General features: G+C 31.8%; 1 protein-coding gene across 1 annotated transcript in view; it reads right to left on the reverse strand.

The window, feature by feature from the left end:
- LOC110027285 (kinesin-like protein KIN-UC) overlaps positions 1-21,619 on the reverse strand; it is a 41,823-nt gene extending 20,204 nt beyond the window's left edge. The window contains exons 1-8 of the mRNA XM_020728639.1: positions 21,535-21,619; positions 16,321-16,421; positions 16,062-16,184; positions 4,238-4,423; positions 2,611-2,832; positions 2,358-2,511; positions 1,958-2,107; positions 1,158-1,246 (exon numbers count right to left, since the gene is read on the reverse strand). Coding sequence (XP_020584298.1) covers positions 1,158-1,246; positions 1,958-2,107; positions 2,358-2,511; positions 2,611-2,832; positions 4,238-4,423; positions 16,062-16,184; positions 16,321-16,421; positions 21,535-21,619 — 1,110 coding nt within the window. The remainder of the gene's footprint in view (positions 1-1,157; positions 1,247-1,957; positions 2,108-2,357; positions 2,512-2,610; positions 2,833-4,237; positions 4,424-16,061; positions 16,185-16,320; positions 16,422-21,534) is intronic.
- Positions 21,620-25,209: the final 3,590 nt, after the last annotated feature.

The following is a 25,209-nucleotide window of genomic DNA, read 5'->3' on the forward strand; positions in this document are numbered from 1 at the left end:
AGAAGTGTGACTTTGAGTGATCAAATTATTAAAAGATGTGAACGATTTAGATATCTTGGGTCTGTTTTTCAAAGCGATGGTGATATAGATGGGGATGTTAATAGTAGAATTCAAGTTGGTCGGTTGAAGTGGAGGAATGCTTCAAGCCTTTTGTGTGAAAGAAAAGAACCGCTTAGACTGAAAGGAAAATTTTATAAGACGGTGGTGAGACCTGCAATGCTATATGACGCTGAATGTTGGCCTTTAAAAGAGAAGCATAATAATAAGTTAAGTGTTGCCGATATGAGAATGATTAGGTGGATGAGTGTCTTTACACTTAGAGACAAAATACGAAATGAATATATCCGTGATAGGGTTGGTGTAGCTCCTGTGACGGACAAAATTAGAGAAAGTCGTCTTAGATGGTTTGGTCACATTAAACGTCGATCATCTGATGATCCGATTAGGAGAGTAGATGTTTTAGATTCGACTTGTGTTAAGAAAGGCAGAGGTAGACCTAGGAAGACTTGAGCTTATTGTATTAAAAATTATCTTAATTTACTAGAACTAAATTAAAATATGACACTAAATAAGACGCAATGGAGAAAAAGGATTCATGCGATCCCACGAAGTGGGATTAAGGCTTTGTTGTTGTTGTTGTACTGCCCTAGATGGTCAAGAATTATGACTTGATGCATCGGAATCCTATCAAACTAACAATTTTCACCATAGGAATCATCAGCACTAATGCAGACTAAAAGTATATCTATAGCATTTCAGGCAAGAACATTGATTAATCTAGAGTAAACAAAACAAAGAAACCAGAATTGAAGTTCACCAACAGCATACTACAACAAGAAACCACTAATCAGAATCTGTAATTATATATACAAGAAACAGCTACAAAAATTATTGTGGCTTGCAACATTAATAAAATATTTTATGCAAAGATAGGGATATTTGAGGAAAGAGCTGGATATTGAATAAATGAGCTCATACAGAGTTGAGAGGCATCTTGCTGCAAGAACCTTAACAATGAATGTACATTTATACATGAAATATAATAAATTTTAATGCAAGGAAATGAAACTGCCTGAGATACTTCTTGATAATCCATGAAATTAGGAGCAAGCTAAAATGAAGTATTATGGAAAAGCAAGGAAATTAACAATACCAACCCTCTGCCCAAACATGATTGTACTTGAAGTTTGTGAGTAATGCCGAGCTGACGGACTAACTGTAATGATAAGGGATGTGCGTGCAGTTCCTGCATAGGAGGGAAGCAAAATCCTCAAGGATAATATCTGTCAAGCACGACAGGTCAAGTGAAATTGTTCTCGTACTCTTCATGACAGTTCAAGGGTTCAAATCCTTCTTCAAAAAAAAAAAAAAAAAGAAGAAAAGCCTACTTATTAAGCTGATTAGCTTTACTGAGCTTTCTTGTTTACTCAATGGTATTTTCTAGCCATTTACTTAATATAAAGAAATTAAGCAACATTTATTTCTATCAATTTTCAACTCTAAAATGATTCAATGTGTGGACTAAAAAATGAAAAAAAAAAAAAACAAAATTCAAAGAGATAACTTGCCATCACTGAAAAACTTAGTAAATGGATAAATTCAGTATCATAAAAGAAAAGGGGGAAATTACATACATAGCACCCAATTATTATGGATTTACCTATCTTACACCTAAGCTTTCATTTTTACACATAGCACTTTACCTATAGATGAAAAGATGGATTTGACTATTAAAAGGTGATAATGAATGCTAATTTTCATATGATGTTTGTAATTATGAAAGTTTAGGTGTGAGATAGAAAAATATGAAAGTTTTAGGTGCTATGTATATAAATGCCTTTAAAAAAAAAACCACTTTTAATTCTGAAAAATTAACTTTAAAATTCACGTGACTCACTTAAATGTAATTATATGAGCAGAAAATAAATATATAGCAGAAAAATGGAAAAGATAAAACCTCCAAATGAATCAGATAGCAGCCTAGTGAGCTTGGAGTCTCTTGTTGGAATATGAGGACTGTTTTCAGCTAAAGCATTTATGCATTTACCAAGGGAATTTAGAGAAAGATTTATGAATTTGGCCTCTTCGAGCATGTGACCATCAACACCTTCAAAGAAGAAACATGAAGTGGAGAGCTAAGAACATGGAAATGAAACTGATTTAATGAATAGAAAGACAACGATCCTTTAGCAACTTTAAAGCATTTAAAATATACTATGAAAAGCCATCGGTGCAGAACTTCATAGTAGCTTGTTATGAAAGTACTTTCAATTCACCGAGATAATAGGATTGTTACATTAAATTTACATCATTTCAAAATTTACATCCAAACAAAAGGGTGCGGTCACTAAGCAAACCAGATTCATCTATCCGCTCTGATCCGGCAAGGTCAATGATTAGCAGCTTGCTTTTTAAAAGAGTGGACATCTGTGAAGATTCTTCATCATTATTCATGGTCGCCGATAGAAATTCATTTTCATTATTCCCCTTTGAAGATCTCTGTATATGAACCTAGATAGGCATCAAGAGTAAGTAATAAAGAATCTTAAAAACAGTTAAGCTTAAAAAATGGCAATTTCTTAAGCTAGGATCTTGAACAAGTAGCCCTACCACAAGAATTGCATGACTCCTTGAAGACCTTGCATTCATCTTTGTATTTGAAGCATGGCGATTTCTTTCACCAATTTGCAACACTTGAAGAAATTGGTCAGTATCACTGATTTCAACAACTGTGGCACAAGGAAAGCAAACTTCTCCAGATTTGGAGTCTTTGGTAAGGGAAATGTTACTTTTATCAGGTGCTAGTAGGTCTTGTATAGATTCTAGATATAACTACAACAAATTAGAGAGCTATGTGAGAAGTTTCTCCTGCTAGATTAAGGAAATGTAGAGCATTTAACTGTGCAAATTCTAATCTAAATTATGCAATTTTAAGATGTAAATGTCTAGATACAAAAATATGTACTATTAAAAAAGGTTCATCAATATTACTTTATGACAGTATACATTAAAATTAAAATTGGCCTGATGTTCTCAGTTCTGATGTCAAAGTAAAAAAGTTGAGCAACCTCTTGAACAAAGGTTTAGCCTATCTAGTCCAAGACAACTCAAGCATTCATTTATGATACAATAACTTACTCGAAACATGATGAAACGAATCACCATAAAGCATAAAGGATTGACAGCATATGCATGAGTGGAGCGCGACTATATCTGCACACTGCGCGAGGGGAAGTACAGTTTGATTGCTTCTATTGCATTGGATTTGTCGCTACTTCCATATAATGCCGCACGACTCTAGCTATAGAAAATTTTGACTACTTCCTTCTATTGACTTGAAGTTCATTTAACAGTGGTGTGCTTCGTGCTTGAATTGAACGCTTCATGTTTTTTCTTGAGCGAATTAAGACTTATAGTTTAGGTTAGAACTTAGAGGATTATGAGAAGTTAGTCACGTAGGAGGGTATTTTTGAGTTATAAATAGTACCATCAAGCATGTACTTTATAATGAATGGTTAAATAATTTTTATTTTCCTCTCAATAGTGTTTTAGACGTGGATTATTCAAGTATTTGCAAAACTACACACCAACATCTAGGGATGTGATTTTTCCTATACTAGTAACAGGCCTGGGGCATATATCTCCAAATCGGTGAATAATATTGTCTTCTTTCAACAAAACTACTTTGAGATTCATTTGTGCGTGCCTGTACATTATGTTTGTTACATATCAGTTTCAATCTTCCCGGTGAAAATCTAAAATGCAATGGAGTTTTATATTTGTTCGCAAATTTCAAGTGAAATTTCATATATTAGCTACTTTTATAATATCATTTTGGAATAAATTAAAAATGTTTCCTCTTTTGCATCAAAAAGGAATAACATTTGACCAAAATATAGTAAGAATTGGAGGACTGTGGCTTTGTGCGTTTCTTTACACATCCGACCCTAGATTTACATAAATGAGCCTTAAACCCTACGTCATTATAGGTTTATAAGTGAAGATTTAAATTCTACATTGTCCATTAGAATCACATAGCATAGAGTTTTAATGCGTGCTTCAACTTTCAACAACTTCTTAGCCTGTCATGCAATAAAAAGCAACCAAGTGAACACAAATAGAAAAAGGCATACAGAGACTATATTGATATAAGCTTAAAACAAAGTTGGTATGATTTCCAACCAACTCTCATTCAGAGGAAAAAGCCATATCAGTAGATAAAGTTTTAGAGATATACCTGTAAGTAAGAAATTGAAAGTGTATCAAGACCAGGAGAAATTTCCGCAAGAACATCCTCTATAGCTCTAACCATTATACCACGTTCAGAAGAATTGTCAATTCCGAGGCTGCCAATTGTGTATGTTTTACCAGTACCAGTTTGACCATAAGCCATCACAGTCCCATTGTAACCACTCAATACACTCTGTCAAATTGCATTAAATTAAAGGATTCAATTGGTGAGGACATTGTAAGTATGTTGTAGGTGTTGGAATCAGTCCAGTACAAAGTACATAAATGAAAGGAAAACATCATATGTAGTAATTGTAAAAGCCCTTCATTCAATCAGAATACTTTAAAAAAATTATCTGACCTCATTATACTTTTAATATGCTGGAAATATCTATTGGGGAATGCATTAAACAATAATTTTAAAAGAGATCAATCTTCCGTATCTAATCATAGTGATCTGAGATTAGGCATGTAAACATTGCTAGAATGAAGCCTTAGACGATGCAAATAATTTGAACATCAAAGAAAAAATAGGTATCACAATGCTCAGCTACAAATCAGCACTTAAATGTGCTATTATAAAAAATTAACAAAATTTAAATATTAAAATTGTTATCAATATATTTTTTAAGAATATAGTAGATTATTTTAATTGGGTCTGACTCAATGATCGTTATTTGAATTATTCACATAAAATTTCATTGACTTATACATATTGCTTATTTGATTGTGTTAAATATTTATGCAAAACAAAGACATAAAACTGTCTTGCTCTATTCTCATGAACACTCAAGCACATTACAATTTGGCATCGTTTGTGTGAATATTCCAAATTTTCTAAAAGTAGTTATCCAATTGTTGACAGATCCACTGCCTGCAACCACAGATCTTCTTGGTCTAGCACTCATTAGTATAAAATCAAAACTTTCAACCAAGCATGTCGTAACCAAGTAGAAGTAAGCCCACAAGGCCTGTCCCTACTCCCTAGATAATCATATGCATAAGGCAAAAGAAATCAAGTTTAAATCATTCAAGTAGTAGAAAAAATCGATAACCACCTCCCGCTCTAGCTTCATTACATAGTACCACTCAAGTTTGGGTTTGACTCGAACCTGACCCAACCCAAATACGTAAAATTTATTTTATGTTTAAAAATGTCAGATCCAAATCCGACTCAACACAAACCCAGTTGACATGATTCTAACTAATGATACACTAATTATATGCTTCAAACAATACATGCCAAGACAAACGAATTCATCCAAATATAACCCAATAAGACTAGTTAAAAGTAGAATGCGTTTTAGACGCAAAAACAAAACGAATTATATTTGGTTGATTTTGATTTTCTAGTCAAATATAGCATGACCCTAATGTTAAAAAGGTCAATATTTTTTATCCTCGACTCTTATACAGTTTTTGCCAACTCAAACCTAATTATTTTTTTATTTATATATGTGTACAGTGTCATGTCAAGTAATTCATTGAAACTTTAAAACCCTCCTACCAAAATCTCTTTCCGTTCACTTCTTCAATAAAATTAATCGTTAGCAACACATCATTGTCAATAGCTTAATACCCCTCCCCAACTTAATAACTTATTTCCACTAAAAGATGTGCATCAATTTAACATGTCGACAAGGAGTTTGAAAATCCATGCCCTTATCCTTTTTGTTTCATATTTTCTTTACCCTCCTGCATCACATCTTTGAGAAGAAGTAATGAAATAACAGAAAATAAATAAAATAAATAAATAACGATAATAATAAATAAATAAGGGAGTCATTTTGGAAAGACGCCTCCTTTACCACTTGACTCCTTATTCGATTGTATCCAGGGAGGAGCGAGAGAGGAAACTTTTATTTAAAGGTATGTGTAATATCTTAAATAAGTTAACAAGTTAATATACCGTTAGATAAAAAATTGTATATGCGAGGGTATGTTTAGTTAATTAATGCAAAGTTTTATTGAATCAGAAATCTAAATATAAGAATTTTGGCCTAAAAAGAGTTGGTGACGTGGACAAACTAGAGAGGAAGGTGATCGACCTGAAAGCCTGTAAGGTAAATGTTAAACCTTATGTTATTAATGAAAGTAATGAAGTAAATAGCTATATTGATTAATTAATGTTATTAAACTTTATCACGGCTAGGAAGTGAGGAAGAAGGTCGGCTAATCCTTTGGATTTGAGGAAGAGGACTTATAATTTTAAAAAATAAGGTATGTCTTAAATTAAAGTTTAATTTAGTTAATTAAGAATTAATATTTAACAAAATATTAATGTTTAACTGCAATTTAGGTTGAAACACATTTAAGTTTAGAAGGTCAGGAGTTAGGGAGTGTGGCAAGTAAGCTAAGCAGTGTTAGTGATTATTTTTTTTTTATACATTAAATTAAAGTTATTGAAAATGAATAGTTGCTTTATTAAATAGTTTAAAATAGGTATCTCATTCAAGTCTTGCAATTTGGTAATTTTAAATGGTATCCTAAATTGGAGGAAATTAATAGACATATAAAGATGCATTTTAAATGATTTAAAATCATATGAAATGAAAGATGAATGTTTAAGTCATACGGGATTACCCTCAGATGCTACTGGCAGGGGATGTAATATACTTGTGCACAATAAAAGAAATAGTAAGTGTGAATATTCAGGTATAATTTGAGGGTACCTTTAAGTAAATTTTGAGGATATATTCGGATATGCGGCAATCCTGAAATGACTTTTAAAAAAGTTAAAATAGTAAATACTTAAAGTGAAATGAGAAGAGATAAATTCAAATTTTAAGGAAATGAACTGCATTTTTTTATCATTTATGCATAGCATAAGCATCGTGATTTAATGCATATTAAATCATAATTACTCACTAAGTTATACTTACACTTGCAATTAATATTTTATTAAAAGAGAATGAAAGTTTTAAATTGAATTGTTTGATATGAGAGACTTGGTTTACAGGAGAAGGACCACTGCTACTAAGTAGTTTTATAATAATACTTTTTTTACAGTTTCTTTTAGACATTGATATATTGTTTAGTACTGACTTGAGATGTTGACTTTGGATATTATTGTTTCTAGATGTTTTAAATTTTATTGCACTTTGTGGTTAGTGGCTCTTTTATATGTATTGGAAGTTTTCAAAGTGTGAATAGTTAGATGTTAATTCCGCCCGACCGCAGTTCCCGCCTTAATTAATTATAAAGCACAGGTGCGGGTCATGATAAAAAATGGTATTAGAGAGACTAGGTTTAATTATAATCCAAAAGAATCATTATGAAAATTAAATTAATTTAAAACTTACATTGATGAAAGATTAAATTGTGTCTAATTATAATTATTTTCATGTTATTCCAAAAATATGAAAAATTATGGAGACGAAGCTAAAGATGATATTGTAGAAGTTAATGCACCCCCGTAGGCTAATGTGAATATCAATGCATTTACTGAGATGATAACTGTAGTAACACAATTGATTAAAAACACTCAGCTCAGACTAGTTCCAGTGGAGTAGGTCAGATGGATAAGTACCTAAAATTATATCAGGACATAGAGCCACCTCTCTTTTCTGGAGGAAGAGGTCTGGTAGATGCTAAAAACTGGCTGATGATGGTAGAGAAGATTCTAGATGGATTTTCTTCTCCTCCAAAGAGGATGGTTACATTGACAACATTTGCATTAGAGGGAGAAGCAAAGAGATGGTGGCATGATCAGCTGCAGAAGAAATTTGGAGATAGAGCCAGTCACCTGAATTAGTGAGGCGAGTTCATGAGCACCTTTAGAGATTGGTCTGTATCACTATCTACCAAGAGTTGAATGCAAAATAAGTTTATCAGGTTGGTACAGGGTAATCGCTTGATTATGTAGCATGAAGTTGAATTCACCATGCTCTTAAGGTATGCACCTCAGTTGATTCCTAATGCGGAGAAGTGCCATCGATTTTTGTTTGAGCTTGGGGATGTGATGATTACTCTGTTCTGGTGCAGAGATCTAGAAGGATTGAGCTGGATCTGTATGCTACTCAGAGTAGGAGGGACATTCAGAAAAAAAGAAATTCAAAAGGATTTAAATTTCCTTAGAGCTGTCAGAGGCAATCCTTCCAGTCGGGCATTACAAGCCCTAAGAAGGCTAGATCCAGCAGTGTTGGCACTCAGTTTGAACGAAGAAATGTGACATGTGTCGAAAGTCTCACAAGGGTGAGTGTCTGTTTGGATCCAACACTTGTTTTTGGTGCCACCAACTAGGACATGTGGGGAAGAATTGCCCTAAGCTGGATTAGGGGGCTCCAGCAAATTCCAGAGGCAGTGTTACACCACCTCAGAGGAGTTATGATAGACAGAGGGCAGTTGAATCTTCAAGGTCAGTACCAGACTCGACAGAATGTTCAACCCAGAGTATATGCCTTTCCGCAACATGAAGCTAAGGATTCTTCTGGCGTCATCACAGGTATGTCTCTCTTAACAATTTTTTTTTAACCCAGTGCACTTTAAGCAACATAAGGTTCATGTCACGTCATGCATCAAACAAGTAAGCGTTTAAATATATTAACAATCCAACTCTAAATGTTAATGTGATGATTTTAATGATAGGCATCATACATCTTCAGAGTAGACCGATAAGAGTATTATTTGATTCGGGAGCATCAAACTCATTAATAGCTAATGAACTCGCTCAAGTGATGCAATTGAATATTATTTCAATGTCTGTGATACTATCTATTAGAATTTCAAATGGTGTTTTTCTAGAAGTTCATAAATCATGTGAGGTAAAGCTTATGATTGGAGGATGAGATTTTGAGGCCCAACTTATTGTGTTGACTTTGGTGGAATTTGACATGATTTTAGGCATGGATTAGATGTCTGAAAACTGCCACTATTGATTGCAATAAGGAAGCCGTCAAAATAAATGTATTAATGGAGGCAGAAGTTAAATTTTATGGTGACTGAGGATTGACATATATGATAATTACCTACATGAAACCCTTTAAAGTGTTGAATCATGGAAGCAGGGGTTTTCTTGCTCAGATAATAGATACTTCTAAGGAAGTACAGTATTTGGGTGATATTTCAGTAATAAGAGAATATCCAGAGGTGTTCCTTAATGAGCTACCAGGACTACCACCAGTGCGAGAGATTGATTTCAGTATTGAGCTCTTACCAGGTTTTGAGTCTGTATCCAAGAAGTTGCAGGAGCTGAAGATTCAATTTTAGGAATTAATAAATAAGGGATTTATCAAACCTAGCACCTCACCTTGGGGAGTTCCAGTGTTATTTGTGAATAAGACGGATGGAAGCTTCAGAATGTACATTGACTACAAGGAGTTGAATAAACTCACAGTTAAAAATAAATATACATTGACGAGAATTGATGATTTATTTGATCAGTTGGAAGGGGCTTTTGTATTTTCAAAGATTGATCTGAGGTTAAACTATCACCAGTTGAGTATTAGAGAAGAAGACAGCGAAAACCGCTTTCAAGTCCAGATATGGGCAGTATGAATTCGTGCTGATGTCATTTGGACAGACAAATGCTCCAGCAGTTTTTATAAACGTGATGAATAGAGTCTTTGGGAAGTTTTTGGACACATTTGTGATAGTCTTTATAGATGATATTCTGGTGTATTCAAGGAATGAAGTTAGTCACACATGTCATTTGCATGTTGTACTGCAAGTTTTAAGGGAGAATACACTTTATGTCAAATTTTATAAATGTAAATTTAGGCATAAAAGTGTGGCTTTTCTTGGGCACATTATCAGTGGAGACAGCATATCTGTGTTTAGAATAGGGTAAAGTCAATTGCAGATTGCTTAATACGTATTTTTGTTACTTAGGTCAAGAATTTCTAGATCTTGCTGGTTATTATAGGAGATTTATTGAAGGATTTTCACAGATTGCTATGTCGTTGTCAAGGTTGACTCAGACGACAGTGAAGTTTAATTATTCTGATCATTGTGAGGAAGTTTTTCAAAAGCTAAAGACTTATTTAATGTTTGCCCCAGTTTTGGCCATTCCTTCATTTTTTAATGGGTTTCAGCTTTTAAGTGATGCATCTTCGTGTGTTTATGCAACATGGTATGGTCATTGCATATGCATCACGACAATGGAAGAATTATGAAAGAAACTATCTCACACATGACTTGGAGCTCGCTATAGTATGGAGGCATTTTCTGTATGGAGTAAGGTATGAATTTTTTACTGACCACCAGAGTTTGAAATATATTCTCACTCAGAAAGAGTTGCATTTGAGGCAGAAGAGATGGCTGGATTTTATCAAAGATTATGATTTAAATATTCAGTATCATCTCGAGAAGGCTAATGTGATGGCAAATGCGCTGAGTGAGAAAGCTTCAGATAATTTTAACTATTTAATTACTCAACAGGAGTAGTTAAATAAAAATCTAGAAAGGTATAATTTATCTATAGTATTGATTCTGGTGATGATAGTATTGTTCAACTAAACTAGAAAGGTTGAATTTATCTTAAGGTTATAATATTTCAATATGGGATACTACGCAAGTATGCGTATTGTTATCAAGTAATATAAAACTTTCTGATTAATTCCCGAATATCGAACGTTTAAATTTGAAATGATAAATTAACTAAGAAATTTACAGAAATCAAACGAAATTACTGTCACTAATTTTGAAAATTTAAGATATTATCAAAGCTAAATTACTTACTACTAGCAGAATTTAAAAGTAGGTTTTAAAAATAATTAACTACTAAACTATGTTTATGTAATGAAGTTTTCTAATGTGAAAAAGCATCTTTCCCACTACAATGAGTTTTTGGTGAAATGAGATAAGATAAATGGTTAACATATGTATTGTGTCAAATAAGAGCAATTTTAATTCTCTATCCTAATTCAATGTTATAGAAAATCATTGGCTGATCTTAAGTTTAGTCCTAAAATTTGTAGCTAGGCTAAGAGGATACTAGCTCCCACTACAGAGATCCCACTTCTCTTCCCCTGAAGGCTAACTCTCGTTTTAGTTTTTAAACACTAAGATCAAATTGGGGATTTTTAGTCTGTCACCCTGAAAATTTTAGTCTGCCACCCTAAAGATTCTCCAATTCTACACCCAACTAAGTATATTTCCCTATTTATTTGAATTTAATCCCATGAACGAAATACTCTTTCATGGATTTAAATGTGATTCTCACTCTGTTTTAGAACTCATAGTCCATTTCTCGGATCATATGTTTTACAACATATTTTAACAATTTAATTGGTCAAATCGAAAAGTAAATTAAGAGTTGAGTTGAAAAATCATCACAATTTATTTTAAATTTTAACATTGACACATCTACATTATCTCTTCATTTCACCATATCTCAGAGTAGGGAGAAAGATAAAGGAATCTACTCAGATTTCATGAGAAAGATACAACAAAACACAAATTTCATATATAAAAGAAAGCTCATACAATAATAATAAACAAACAACACTTATCTGAAACTCTTTTTCAAAACAAATCTTTTGTAACCTCTCTTAGGAAATGTAGGAAGAAGAAATCTCACTTCTATTCCTCTCCAACACTTCTTAGAGAAGAATTCACACTTAAACTCACCACAAAAACTCAAATTTATAAAAATAATAACTAACTAATGGTGTGGAATGTAGGTGTGTGAAAAGGAAAATTGAAAATGAGTGGAAGAAGTTGAAATGGTGCGAGGGGGGTTCTGATCAAATTTCGGCCCTAAATAGAGCTTAGATCGGTTCTCCATTAGGTGCATCCAACAATTCTTCAAAAAGCATACAAATTAGTCGAATCTTCTAGAAACAGGGCTTCCACCGACACCTGGGCCCATCCTGGCGCCAGAGGCCCGTAAATAAATCCCAAATTTCTGTGGGCGCGGTCGGCGCTGAACAAATTTTGAACTTCTCCATTTTTGCTCTAAATTTCATCTTTTTTGCTTTATTTTTGCTTCACGTCCTCAAAATCAATAACCTTAAATAAAACATAGAAAATACCTTCCATTAAAGTAAAATATCACCAAAAATGTATAAAATATTGTTCTAAAAATGCATATATTTTTTGTATCAAAAAACTAGCTAAATTATATTGGATCAAATTGTCACATTGTATGGGGTGCCAAAGTCTATTGCTTCCGACAGGGATGATAGGTTTACTTCTAAATTATGGAAAACAAGAAGCTTTGGCCACTCGACTGACTCTCAGTACAATATTTCACCCTCAGGCAGATGGTCAATCAGAGAGAACTATTCAAACCTTTGAGAATCTACTAAAGTTATGTATCCATGACTTTGGTGGAGTTTGGGAATCATATATACATTTAGTAGAGTTTGTCTATAATAACAGTTGTCAGACTAGTATTGGGATGACTCCATATGAAGCCTTGTATGGAAGGAAGTGCAGGACACCTCTAGGTTGATTTGAAACAGATGAAAGAAAGATCGTTGGAGTTGATTTAGTTTATGATGTTACTGAGAAAATTAGACTGATCCAAGACAGATTGAGGGTAGTACAAGAAGACAAGAAAGATTATGATGTCAAGCACAGACCTGTTGAGTTTAAAGTTGGAGTTTGTTTTTATCAAGGTCAATCCATTGAAGGGTGTGCAATATTTCGAGAAGACAGAAAAGTTGAGCCTCAAATATGTCCGTCCATTTAAGATTGTGGAGAGGAACAGGAAGGTAGCTTGCAAATTGGCTTTACAAGCTCACATAGCAAAGGAAGAGGAGCTCATGTGGTCGAACCGAGACCTAAAAGAGGAAGGAGTGAGCTTCGCCCGTAAGCAAGGGCAGAGGTCGAAACTTTATGTAAAGGTATGTGTAATATCTTATATAAGTTAATTAATTAATATGTTGTTAGATAAATAATTATATATGTGAGAGTATGCCTAATTAATAAATGCAAAGTCTTATTGAATCAGAAATCTAAATATAAGAATTTTGGCCTGGAAAGAGGAGTTGGTGAACTGGACGAACTAGGGAGGAAGGTGATCGACCTGAAAGCATGTAAGGTACATGTTAAACCTTATTTTATTAATAAAATTAATGACATAATTAGCTACATTGATTAATTAATGTTATTAAATTTTATTACTGTTAGGAAATGAGGAAGAAAATCAGCAAATCATTTGGATTTGAGGTATGTCTTAAATTAAAGTTTAATTTACTTAATTAGGAATTATTATTTAATAAAATATTAATGCTTAACTGCACTTTAGGTTGAAACACATTTAAGTCCAAAAGCTCAGGAGTTAGGGAGTGTGGCAAGTAAGCTAATCAAGGTGAGTGATTATTTTGTTTTATGCATTAAATTAATGTTATTTTAAATGTATAATTGCTTTATTAAAAAGTTTAAGATAGATATCTCATTCATGCCTTGCATTTTGATAATATTAAATGGTATCATAAATGCGAGAAAATTAATGGACATATGAAGATGCATTTTAAATTATTTTAAACCATATGAAATGAAAGGTGAATGTTTAAGTCTACAGGATTACCCCCCATATGGTACTGACAGGAGATGCAATGTACCATGCACCTTAAAGGAAATGATAAATGTTTATCTTCGAGTACAATTTGAGGGTGTCTTCGGGTGCATTTTTAGGGAGTCTTTGGACACATTTTTTAATGTACCTTCGAATACATTTTGAAGATACATTCTGGCATGACAGTAATCCTGTAATAATTATTAAAAAGGTTAAAATGGTAAATACTTAAAATGAAACAGGAAGGGAAAAATTCAAGTATTAATGAAACGAACTACATTTTCTTTTTCTCATTCATGCAGAGCATAAAGATTGTAAATTAATGTATATTAGATCATAATTACTCACTAAGTTATACTTACAGTTGTCATTAATGATTTATTTCAGGAGAATGATAGTTTTAAGTTAATATGTCTGATAGGAGAGACTTAGTTTGCAAGAAGGACCACTGCGGCTAGGTAGTTTTATCATCGTAATTTTTCTTTACTGTTTCTTTCAGATATTTATATATTGTTTAGTACTGGCTTGAAATATTGTCTTTAGATGTTATTGTTCTGGATGCTTTAGATTTTATTGTAATTTGTGGATTAGTGGCTCTTTTAAATGCATTGGAAGTTTTCAAAATGTGGATATTTAGATGTTAATTCTGTCCGACCGCAATTCCCGCCTTAGTCAATTCTAAGCACTGTGTCGGGTAGAGACAAATAATGGAGGTATGCACTCGATGAGTCAAGCTTGAACACACTCAACTTCAGTTCAAGCCCCATTACGAATCAAGTCAAGCTCAATTTGGGGGAGCCTCATGCTCAACTCGAATTGTATACATTTTTAATAATCTTCACCATCATTGATAAAAGACATATCTTAACTCATTAAGACTGACATAATAAGCCATGTTATTCCACTCATACACGTTGAGCGTTACATATGGTGTTAAGTATACATTCTGCCTTTTTTTTTTGGCTAGACAACTAGCTAAGTTGCAACTAGTTCCATCATAATTTTACCACTTTAATACCATCAACTTGCTTTATCAACTTATTTCCTTTACCTCCTCTTCATTAAGTGTTCCTCTCATCATCACTCTTGATTAGTCATGCTCAATTTATCTTTCCTAATTGAGTACAGTGCCAAAATAGTTCTTGACTACTTATAAGGGATATTTTAGTACCAAAGTCTCTAAAAGTGTCAAATTAGTCCTCATACTCAATAAATCGGGGCTGAAATAATCCCCACAAAAGATTATTTCATCCCATATTAAAAGTCTTTGGGGACTAGATTGGCACTTTTATAAAATCTAGGACTCAAATGACCCCTGCAAAGATTCAATGGACTATTTTAAACTTTTCTTGCTCATAATTTTATCATATAGTCATCTTAAAACTCCTATTTCTTCCAAAAGTAAACAAAACTCACAATGACTTCTTTACCACTCAGCATAGATAGTCTAACTACAATTTTATGCAATTTATCTTTAAATCTTTGTGGCATTATAGAGTACAAATTATATGTAAGAGGTAATTTCAAACTTCAACAAACACTTTTTACTCTAGATAAACTCACATATTCCATTACTAATATGTAAAATAGCACCAAAATAGATAAACTGATCGCATCAAGAACTTCATTACCAATAATATGATAGATCAACTAAAATTGCATCAAATGTACATATAGTTTATTCTATTATGCTAAAGCCTCTCGTTTAAGAGAAAAAAATCTTAGTAAAAATTTTCTTAACTTAAAAATATCACCTATCAAACTGCATCTATTGCAAATAGCATACCCAGAGAGAACCACATTTTGAATATCCTTTTAAGTGTATCTATGATCTATGTAAAAAGTATAAACTCAACATTGCTCCTTGATTAATCTTACTATATTTGAAACTCGTTCATAAATCATAAACTACTTTTACTAGTTATGGTTGCAACTTATTTATTCTAATAACTTCACCTTACAATTGGCATTGTGTTCTTAATGCACTAAATAAATTCGCAGTTTTTATCATTATACTAATTCAGGAGCAATAAATGCTGCCATTCTTTAAATATAAACTCCGATCCAAATAAATTTAAGCATTCTTTCATAAGACTATTGAAGGTTATTAAGTAGATATATTTAGTTATCATCTAAAGAATGTCTTTACAAGTTGTGTTTATGCAGTTTGAATGTTGATTTCGAACCTCTCCAGAAACAAGATGATATTCTCCAGTATCCATAAGAGGTAAAAGACTGACGACATTAAAAAGAGTTCAGTTATTTGTAACTTGAATTTTCTACCACATAACAAACTCTGAATGATATGTGAGAATGATCAAAGGAAAGAATACAGATATCAAGTTGTAATAAAGGCATGCTTTACTACCTCGACAACAGGCTTTGCAACTGCTTCATAAACTCGTTTTTGAGAAGCCGTCTCTGTGAAAATGTCGTCAAATTTATAGGATTCTGAACTCCAATTATTCTTTTTAAGCTTAAGCCTCCTCAGCTGAAACCAAGTAAATGCAATATGGTGCAAATCAAATGTTAGTGTGTGATGTTCAGAATTTACATACCATATTTCAGTTCGTAATAAAATTATAGCTAAATCAGATAAAATTGTAAGTAAACCAAGATTTAAAAACCTCCGGTTGTAACTCAAGGCAATCAATAAATTCAGAGTCGTAATATATATCCTCATCACTTTTAGGCCTGACTCTGACGGCCACTCGCACCCGTCCTGAATCTGAAAACATAAAATTTACACCAGTTTCATAGGCAATAGTCTGTAATACGAGTAAACTGTAGTAAGTAATAAACCGAATCATTATTTATAGCTTCGGTTCCTTGAATCATTATAATGTCATGCATCAGTTCTACATGGTCCTTTGTTACAAACCAAGGATTACAAAATACAAACTGACAATAGCTCTAAAAGAAAACCCAAAAGCCTTCGACAAAAATCTACGAGGTATAATGCCATAGATCATAGACCCTTTACTATATCTATAATCATGCAAATTTTTTTGCTAGGACAAGTTCCTCTTTTTTTAAAATTTAATTGCCACTTCCTCGACTTTCTGTGGAGAACAAGATCACAAATTTTAGTCACTTTAAAAAAAGAAGTGGATTTCACTCCAGCTGAACTTAAAAAACATTTAGGAAAAAAGAAAGCTTCCTATAATACTTTCTTCAGCAATCGTGCCCCTATTGCTTCTGTGAACATTGATCAACTCCAAAAGAAATACATTTCTTAGCCCTTATCTAAAACCAAAAATACCAAAAACCAAATCCCAGAGGACAAGAACTCAGATTTAAGACTAAATTGTTATGAATCTATTGTTGACTGAATGGACAGTGAGCAGTAACATGTTTACTTCTAGTGGTAAAATGACAATTTTGAAATTATTCTTTTCGATAGTATCAAACCATGACTCTAATTTTATTTTCATACTTTTCTGGTGTCATTTGGGGTTAAATTAGGGCAGAGTTGGATGGCTTAGTAAGAAGTAAATGACATGAAGCGTGAACCAAAAATCCTAACATAGTTCTATACTCCCCTTTTCCTTCATGAGAAGTTATAAAATTTGATGCATATATATAATTATGAATCTAAAAATAGTGTATTGTGTTCTTGTAATAAATAATATCCTTGCAAAAGTATTATAGAGCTTTCTTCTAAGAAGTTCAATATTTCTCATCTTTGAATTTAATATAATTTATTTTGTACACACTTATAGTAAGAAGTTTGTTAGGTTTATAAATATTAATTGTAATGAATTTAATCAATGATTTATAATGAAGATCCAATTTCCCATACATGATCCTTTGTTTTAAGCATTTGTTGGTGTACTGTTTATATTAAGTTAATAGGCTTCTAAGCAACTTAATAGATAACCAGATTATTAATTTGGAAAGAAAAATAATATCAAAATTAGAATTTCTAGCGAATGTTTGATTCAAATACGATCTATAACAAAAATGTGATAAAAGATGATTATAGATGACAAGATCCATGGATGAAATAACTTTGGGATAAATATGAGAATAATGTGGAAAATCTTTAGAATCATTTATTTATGGAATATGCTTGAATTGGTTGTTTAATATTTACTACGCAATACAATGAACATATTAGTAACCCAGATTCTTTTCATTCTAAGTTTTATGAAGCTCCAACGATGGAGCAACAGGATCAAAAATCACGATCAAACTATTAGATTGCCCAAGATCTCTATTAGGTAAGTGACTTTTTACTAAGCAATAAATGTAACCTTCCTCATTAGAGATGCACTCATTATTATTTGTTTGTGTTTAATTATTGGAATGCTATCAAATTGGAGACTAAAATCCTTGGTTTCAAGGTTAGACATTCAAATATATAAAATAGGAATGATTAGTGATTGTTGAGTCTTTTATGAATGTATAAATAGTATAAATGTAAGTGAATGATTTCACGCTTGAACACAATGATCATCAATTTAAGTATAAGTTTTATGAACTCCAATGTATAATCAGCACCATTAAATGGTAATTGAAATCTTATCATTTTTACATTATTTACAAATGAAATGATATGACATTCCATTATTATAACTACATTTTTAATTGACCATATTTATGCTTTGTACCTTGTCATTCATAATTTACTAATCATAATTTCACCTATTGAGTATATACCTTGCAAACTCACAACTATTAATCGATAATTTTCAGATAATTAGTTATACATTATCCAAAGAAGAATTTCTAGACTCGTGCTTCATGTTCATAATTGAAAGTTGATAAAATTTAGAAGTAATCTAATTTAGTAATGCTTTTTATGTTTTAGATGAGTTGTTATAGTACTTAGATTTCATTTACATTTTGGTGGATAAATTAGTAAGTATTATTGAATTTTGATGCTACAATAATCTTATTGATGCATTAATATTACTGAAATGATTAAATCCAAAAATAATGCCCCGACTATTCATGTGTAGTTGTATTTCTCCAATTTCATCCTTCGAGTAAATAAAATTGATCTAAAATGATCCCTCTTATAGAAGTATAAAACAAATTTCATCTCAGTCTAATCATTCAATTATACAAAATTGATCCTACTTGGTCCATGAGAGGTTATTTTAGATCAAATTTACATGGTAGATGGATTAAATTGAAGTGGTGCAATACTCTAATAACTAAATTATTCATCTTCAAATTACCTCTTTCTTCAAAATTTTTGTAATATTCCTTTAGGCCCAATGATAGGGTGTGACACTTGTACTCAACTGATTTAATATTAAAACTGTGACACACAAGTAAACCAAAGCATTGGATAAATAGTAAGGCTACTAGTAACTCCAATGCAAATAAAATATTCAACTACATAAAATAGAACTAAGCCACTAAACGCCCGAGTTAAATAAGTGCAAATATAAAAATGAATAATAGTGACGTAGAATAATCTATGCTAAGTAATCAATTTTAAGCCCAAGTAAATTATTTTACTCTACACAATCACACAATAATTTAATTGCACTAATCACCAAGTTAACATTCAAGCATGAACAAGAGTAAAATAAATAAAAAATAAATGTAAATCAGCAATAACTGAACAATTTTAGACAAAATTAAATTTGTATATGATTTAGGAACCGGCCGACCTTCATCCATGCCTAGTTTCTATTTAAATTAGAATTCCACTAACCAAACTTGTAGCTACAAGCTCAACTCCTTTACTCCAAGAAGTAGGTGAAGAAACCTCTGCATAATTTTGTTTAGGGAGTGAGAAAACTCGATACTTTTTCTAAGTTGTTCAACAAAAAGTATCCCACACACAAAAGCTTTGGCACACAAAGCTTAAATAAGTCCCGCTAGAAGGCACAAAACCAATTTCATAAATTTAAAGCTACCATAAATCTATTGAATTTTGGTAGTAAATTAAGATAGTCACCAACAAAATCTTACAATTACTCACTTTAATAAGCTACAAAACATAAAAAGTAAAACACTATACATAGAGCCTGAAAAGATGAAATGAGAAAAAATTTTACCAAAAAAGCAAGCCCATGAGGGATTTAAAATGGATGAACACATTGTTTCTTTTCTTGAAAAAATCCTTGGAATAATTTTACCAAGAAATCTCTTTTTGATTCACAAGTCAAATAACTTTTCATTTCAAATATATGTAATATCCATAGGCCTAGAAATCCCCTAAAATATCTCTCAAAAACATTTAAAAAAACTCAAAAAAAAGTCCATAAAAAAAAGACAAATGATTCACCAACGATTCCAAGAGATTCCACCAATGACTGATTTGACTAATTTTTCCTATGTTAAGATATGTATATCGAGGACCATTTATGGTCGAAATGGAGCGGTTCTAGAGGCCATCATGTTAATTAAGTTTTGGAAAGTAGCTAATATTTTAAATAAATTCATTTTTAATCATCCATTTTGCTCGAAAGTGTATTATATAATATATAAAATAGTATGCAAACCATCCAATGAACCTAATGAAATAAAAATTAAGCCCAAATTTATTGATTATATCATAGTTGCTTCATCAACCATAATTATCATGAATGTTTAAATATATTAAATGAACACCAAAAAATTTGAATTTTTACCGTAGAAAAGAAAAAAAGTTAGAAAAAATTTAGAATAATTTGATAATTCTTAAGTTAAAAACTATTTAATTTCAATTACCATAATTAAGGATTATGTCATTTAATTAAAGAACTAAATGACACAATTATAAAACTAAAGCTTAGGTAACATTTAACATTACTAATAATCAATGCCATGGTGAGATAATATTTAGCACATGATCACTACTTATTATAATTCATTCAAAAATAAATACCAACAAATTAGATAAATAAAAAATAAATCCAAAAAAATCACAATAATTACAATTAAATCATAGTTTAAAATTAGTTTAGTTATATATTGACCACCCTAGTGACCATTGGTAAAAAAACTCAATCAATTTAAAATAAATCATGAATAAGATGCATGGTAAGCATATAAACTTTGGATTCCTCACTTTGCATCCCTGAATGTGTTTGAGATAGATAACTTGAGTTTGTCTTCAAATGGAAAAGCAAAAAGCAAGCTTAGTGAAAAATTGATCTTCATCAAAATGGCCTTGAAAAACGATTGACGTAAAATAAAACACTTATAAAAAATAAGATGACATCATATAAAATTTATTGTCGCAAATCAATAAGCCATATATGAGTCATATGAGCTCTTAAGGCCAATAGGTTGTCCGTATAGGTGACACATATTAGACCTACAAGTTATGCACATTAGAAATGCTATAACTCCCCAGAAGAAAAAATGTATTGCTTTCTCCATTATATGTTTAGCCATGAATAGCAAAGCATGCACGTGGTTGTGTGAAACACAAGGCGATTGGAAAGGCTTGCTAGTCAAGTGAAGAGACTGAAGATTAACATGTAAAAGCAATTAGTAACTAGTTTATATAGCATTTGCATATATTTCAGTCTATAACTGTGCTTTATCAAGAAATTATGCTAGCTTAAACACTCAAATCATTGACCTATAAGTGTTGGATCCCATCATCGAAGACAACGATAAAGTATAATAAGCATGAGCGTGATAATATCTGAATGCGTTGCAGAGCCGAAAAATCTAGAGGATCAAATAGATGGTTATCACACAGATCAACGTTCTTTTGCTTGTTCCAACTGTCATTAACCAAAGACATTAACATAATTTCCAAACTAAAATCATGATCCTCTTTTACTCCTCCATTTTCATTCTTCATTCAAGATCCCGCCTAATCTCCAATACAATCAAAACCCTCGGGGGAGCGCCTGCGGGGATCCTCGCTGCGGCCGACTTTTTACCTGACGAGAAGCCGCTGCCGCTGGTGGATGAAAGGATGCGACGATCGGAGCGTTGGGAACATCGCGCGAGAGATGGTGATGCCATGGGTGAGTGTTGGGGATGTCGAGAGGATTTTGAGAGCTCAGTAGTGATTGGATGGTCTGCCTTCCCGCCCTCACAATTTCAAAGGGACGCCACTCAATTTTTAAACTCGGGCGTTGCAGTTTGCGATCCCTGCGTGTGCACCCACATTCGAATTAAAAAAAGAAATGGCTTTTTTACATGTAGGGGCTTCAAAACTCTTAAATTCGCACCTCTTCTTCTCTTCAAAACTCTTGTTACTTCTCGTAGTCGGATTATCTTAGTTTTTTTAGGGAATAATATTCACTTAATTTTTTTAAAATAGTTATTATGTTAGTTTAGTTTAATTGTTTATGTTTTGTTCACATTTAATATACTGTTATGCTGATTTTTTTTTAATTATTTAGGAAATATTGAAATGTTTTCTTTTTTTTAATTGTTTTTTAATTTAAATCAATAATTTTTAGCATTATGATGTTGTAATGCACGTTATTATTTGAAATTATGTACGATTCACATTTAATATACTGTTATGCTGATTTTTTTTTTTAATTATTTAGGAAATACTGAAATGTTTTCTTTTTTTGAATTGTTTTTTTTAATTTAAATCAATAATTTTAAGCATTATGATGTTGTAATGCACGTTACTATTTGAAATTATGTACGGTATGATGAAATTCTGCTAATTTTTATCTTACATCGTTATGTTATGAACCAAGTAAGTTTCTTATTTTTTTTAATTATTTATGCTTTGTCAAAATGTTGTCTGTAATATATTGGAATTATTAACGATGTGTCGAAATACTGTCCGAAACTATTATAAATTATTTTTATTATTTCTAATTACTGCTCATGTCGTCAAGATACTGTCTTACACATCCTCATTAGCAAAATAAGAACAAATTAGTTTTATATAAAATTAATTGAAAGCTCCATAATGTTTACTTATGTTTATTTTTATACTGCAATATTTCTTATTATGAGAATGCATTATAATTATCTATAGACCAATGTTATATGCACATAAAATATACTGTTTTTAAAGCTATAAAGAATTTTGTCAAAAGGGCTTAAACTACCTAAGAAAAACTTGGGACGTAAGTGGTTTTTTTACCCCTCCTCAATTAGAAGTTCTTATAGCAATGAATGCATTTTTTTCATTGCACATACCAAAACAATTAGCGCTTTATATTTTGCAGCTCTTATTATTTGTTATTATTATTGAGGAAATTTTAATTATTTTTTAAGTAAATGTCAATTAAAATGTTAATATTGTATGGTCTATATACAGTCTGGAAAACCGACGATGCATGGCTATTGGTCTAATTATCTGCAGGTTATTTGAACACCATATATAGATGTAAATATTTGTGTTATTACATAACATTTATTTTGAGAGCATGGGCATTTGAACTGCAAGTATTACACTAAAAGGATTGAAAGCATGTCGAGCGGCACTTTCCATATCGTGTTATGCATCGGTTCTCAAGCTCCCAGTCAATATCCATTGAACCCATAGAACAAGTTTTCCATAGAACTGATGGGCGAGATAAAGCAGGACTTAATTGGGAGTAGTATCATAGTAAATATATCGAGATATAGAATAATCGTCGGGTATTTATTGTGTTGATAAGCCTAGCAGAAAGAAACAGAAAGGAAGGATTATAAAATTATTTGTAGTGATATCAGCCTTAAACTTCACTCTACTTAACCAAAGCCTCAAATTAAGCCCCATGAAACATAATACACACGATCACCAAGAAAGATAATAGAGGTAAGTTCTTACATTTTTGCTTGTCTATATAGCTGCAACTATACTTTTATTATAATACATAATAATAATCTAAAATTACCAATCATACAGTTGGATTTCCTTATTCATATCAAGAACATTTTCGAAAATATGGAGGGGATCGTGGAGCAAATACACGTTCGATGACAAAAGTTACAACGAGATTTTAGAGTTATTACGCAAAGTAGAAGAATCAGTGCACATTCATTATATGTCATTTGATCGGCCTGGTCGACATGATTTTGAAGCAGGGTAGTCTCATAGCATATATTAAACTAAGGGCCCCCATAGATCAACCTCTGATGCTCCACCTCGGTCATATTTCGTTGTTGTGAGGCGATCAACAGTAGATGCTCCAAGAAGATCTTTTGTTTACAAAACACAAAGATCTTCGTTTCAAGAAGCAGAATATCAACAATATCCAGAAACACAAAGGTTATCAATATATATGAATCATGTCCTTAAAAAAAACATCATAAATTTAAAGCAAGGGAAGAAACATTAGATTTCCTATATTCTATAAGGTGGAGAGGTAGATATATACTTAATATTCTTTATATCATAAGAAGATGTCTATATAACACACTTCTCTCTCTCTCTCTCTCTCTCTCTCTCTCTCTCTCTCTGGTGAAACTATTCTATAAAAGTTAGAAGAAAGAAAAGAGTGACACATAAATAAGACGAGAAATTTTATATGAATTTGGTCTATAAACTGATATTCACCACCAAGACACAAAACAACAATTATCCATTATTTTCAACTTATGAGTATGGGAAAGGTTATATGTAAGGTATGATATGTGTTTTTTAGAGTTCTTAGAGTATAGGGGAAGAAAATAGATGAAAAAAAGAAACACATCAAAGATAAGTTACACTAAAGAGCGATTTTTTTAATATGATTATATAAGTGTGATGAAAAAAAGAAGTGATAAAATTAAAAGGCTACCCTTTAAGACTTCTGCAACAATTGTAATAAACTTTATATAAATTTTAAAAGTATTTGAATGCAGGGGTGAGCATATTTTGGTTTAAAACTGAAAAATCAAACAAAATCGAGTTTATTTGGTGGATTTGATTGAATTTTTTAAAAAGTAGGTTGATTTTTTATTTAGAATTAAGGTTTATTTAGATTTCAACTTCTCACTCAATTTTAGAAAAAGGAAATTTGGTTAAACCAAAATATTAAAAGATCATTAGGTTGTTTTTAATTTTCTCTTTATTATTTATTTTGATTTGGGTACCTGAATTATCAAAAATAAATATTTTACTTTCTTAAATTTATTTAAAAAATGAAAATTAATAAACTGAACTATACTATGATTTGATATAAGAGATGAAAATAGAAAAAAATGGAAATACATCGAGGAGTTATGCTAATGGTGGAATTATCTTTCGTATGATTATGGTAGGTGTGATGAAAATAGTGAGAACATAAAAAGGCTACCCTTAAGTCTTCAACATCAATTGTAATAAAAATAATCAAATTGTGGAGGGATAAGTTCAAGGTACTTCTCAGGCTTGAATGTGGGGCTAACTAGTTAGTGCTAACACAAAAGGTGACATAGTTACATCAAACATGTATATTTGCCATTAATACTTATAATAGAAGTAAAATATCAAATAAATGAAATTAAACCAATGGAATGACAACTATTATCTCAAAGCAAGTGTTGGTGAAAAGTCTTGCCAAGCTTCTCACTTCATAAAGTTCCATAAGGCTAAGTGTTAGTCCACCATACCACTCTCTGATACTAATAACTAAGTGAATAAAGGATGAATGATCATCAAAGCCTCGAAATTTTGGTTGGTGACAAAGCAAAAT

The sequence above is a fragment of the Phalaenopsis equestris genome, unplaced genomic scaffold (assembly GCF_001263595.1).
Source record: "Phalaenopsis equestris unplaced genomic scaffold, ASM126359v1 Scaffold000422, whole genome shotgun sequence".
Classification (NCBI taxonomy): domain Eukaryota; kingdom Viridiplantae; phylum Streptophyta; class Magnoliopsida; order Asparagales; family Orchidaceae; genus Phalaenopsis; species Phalaenopsis equestris.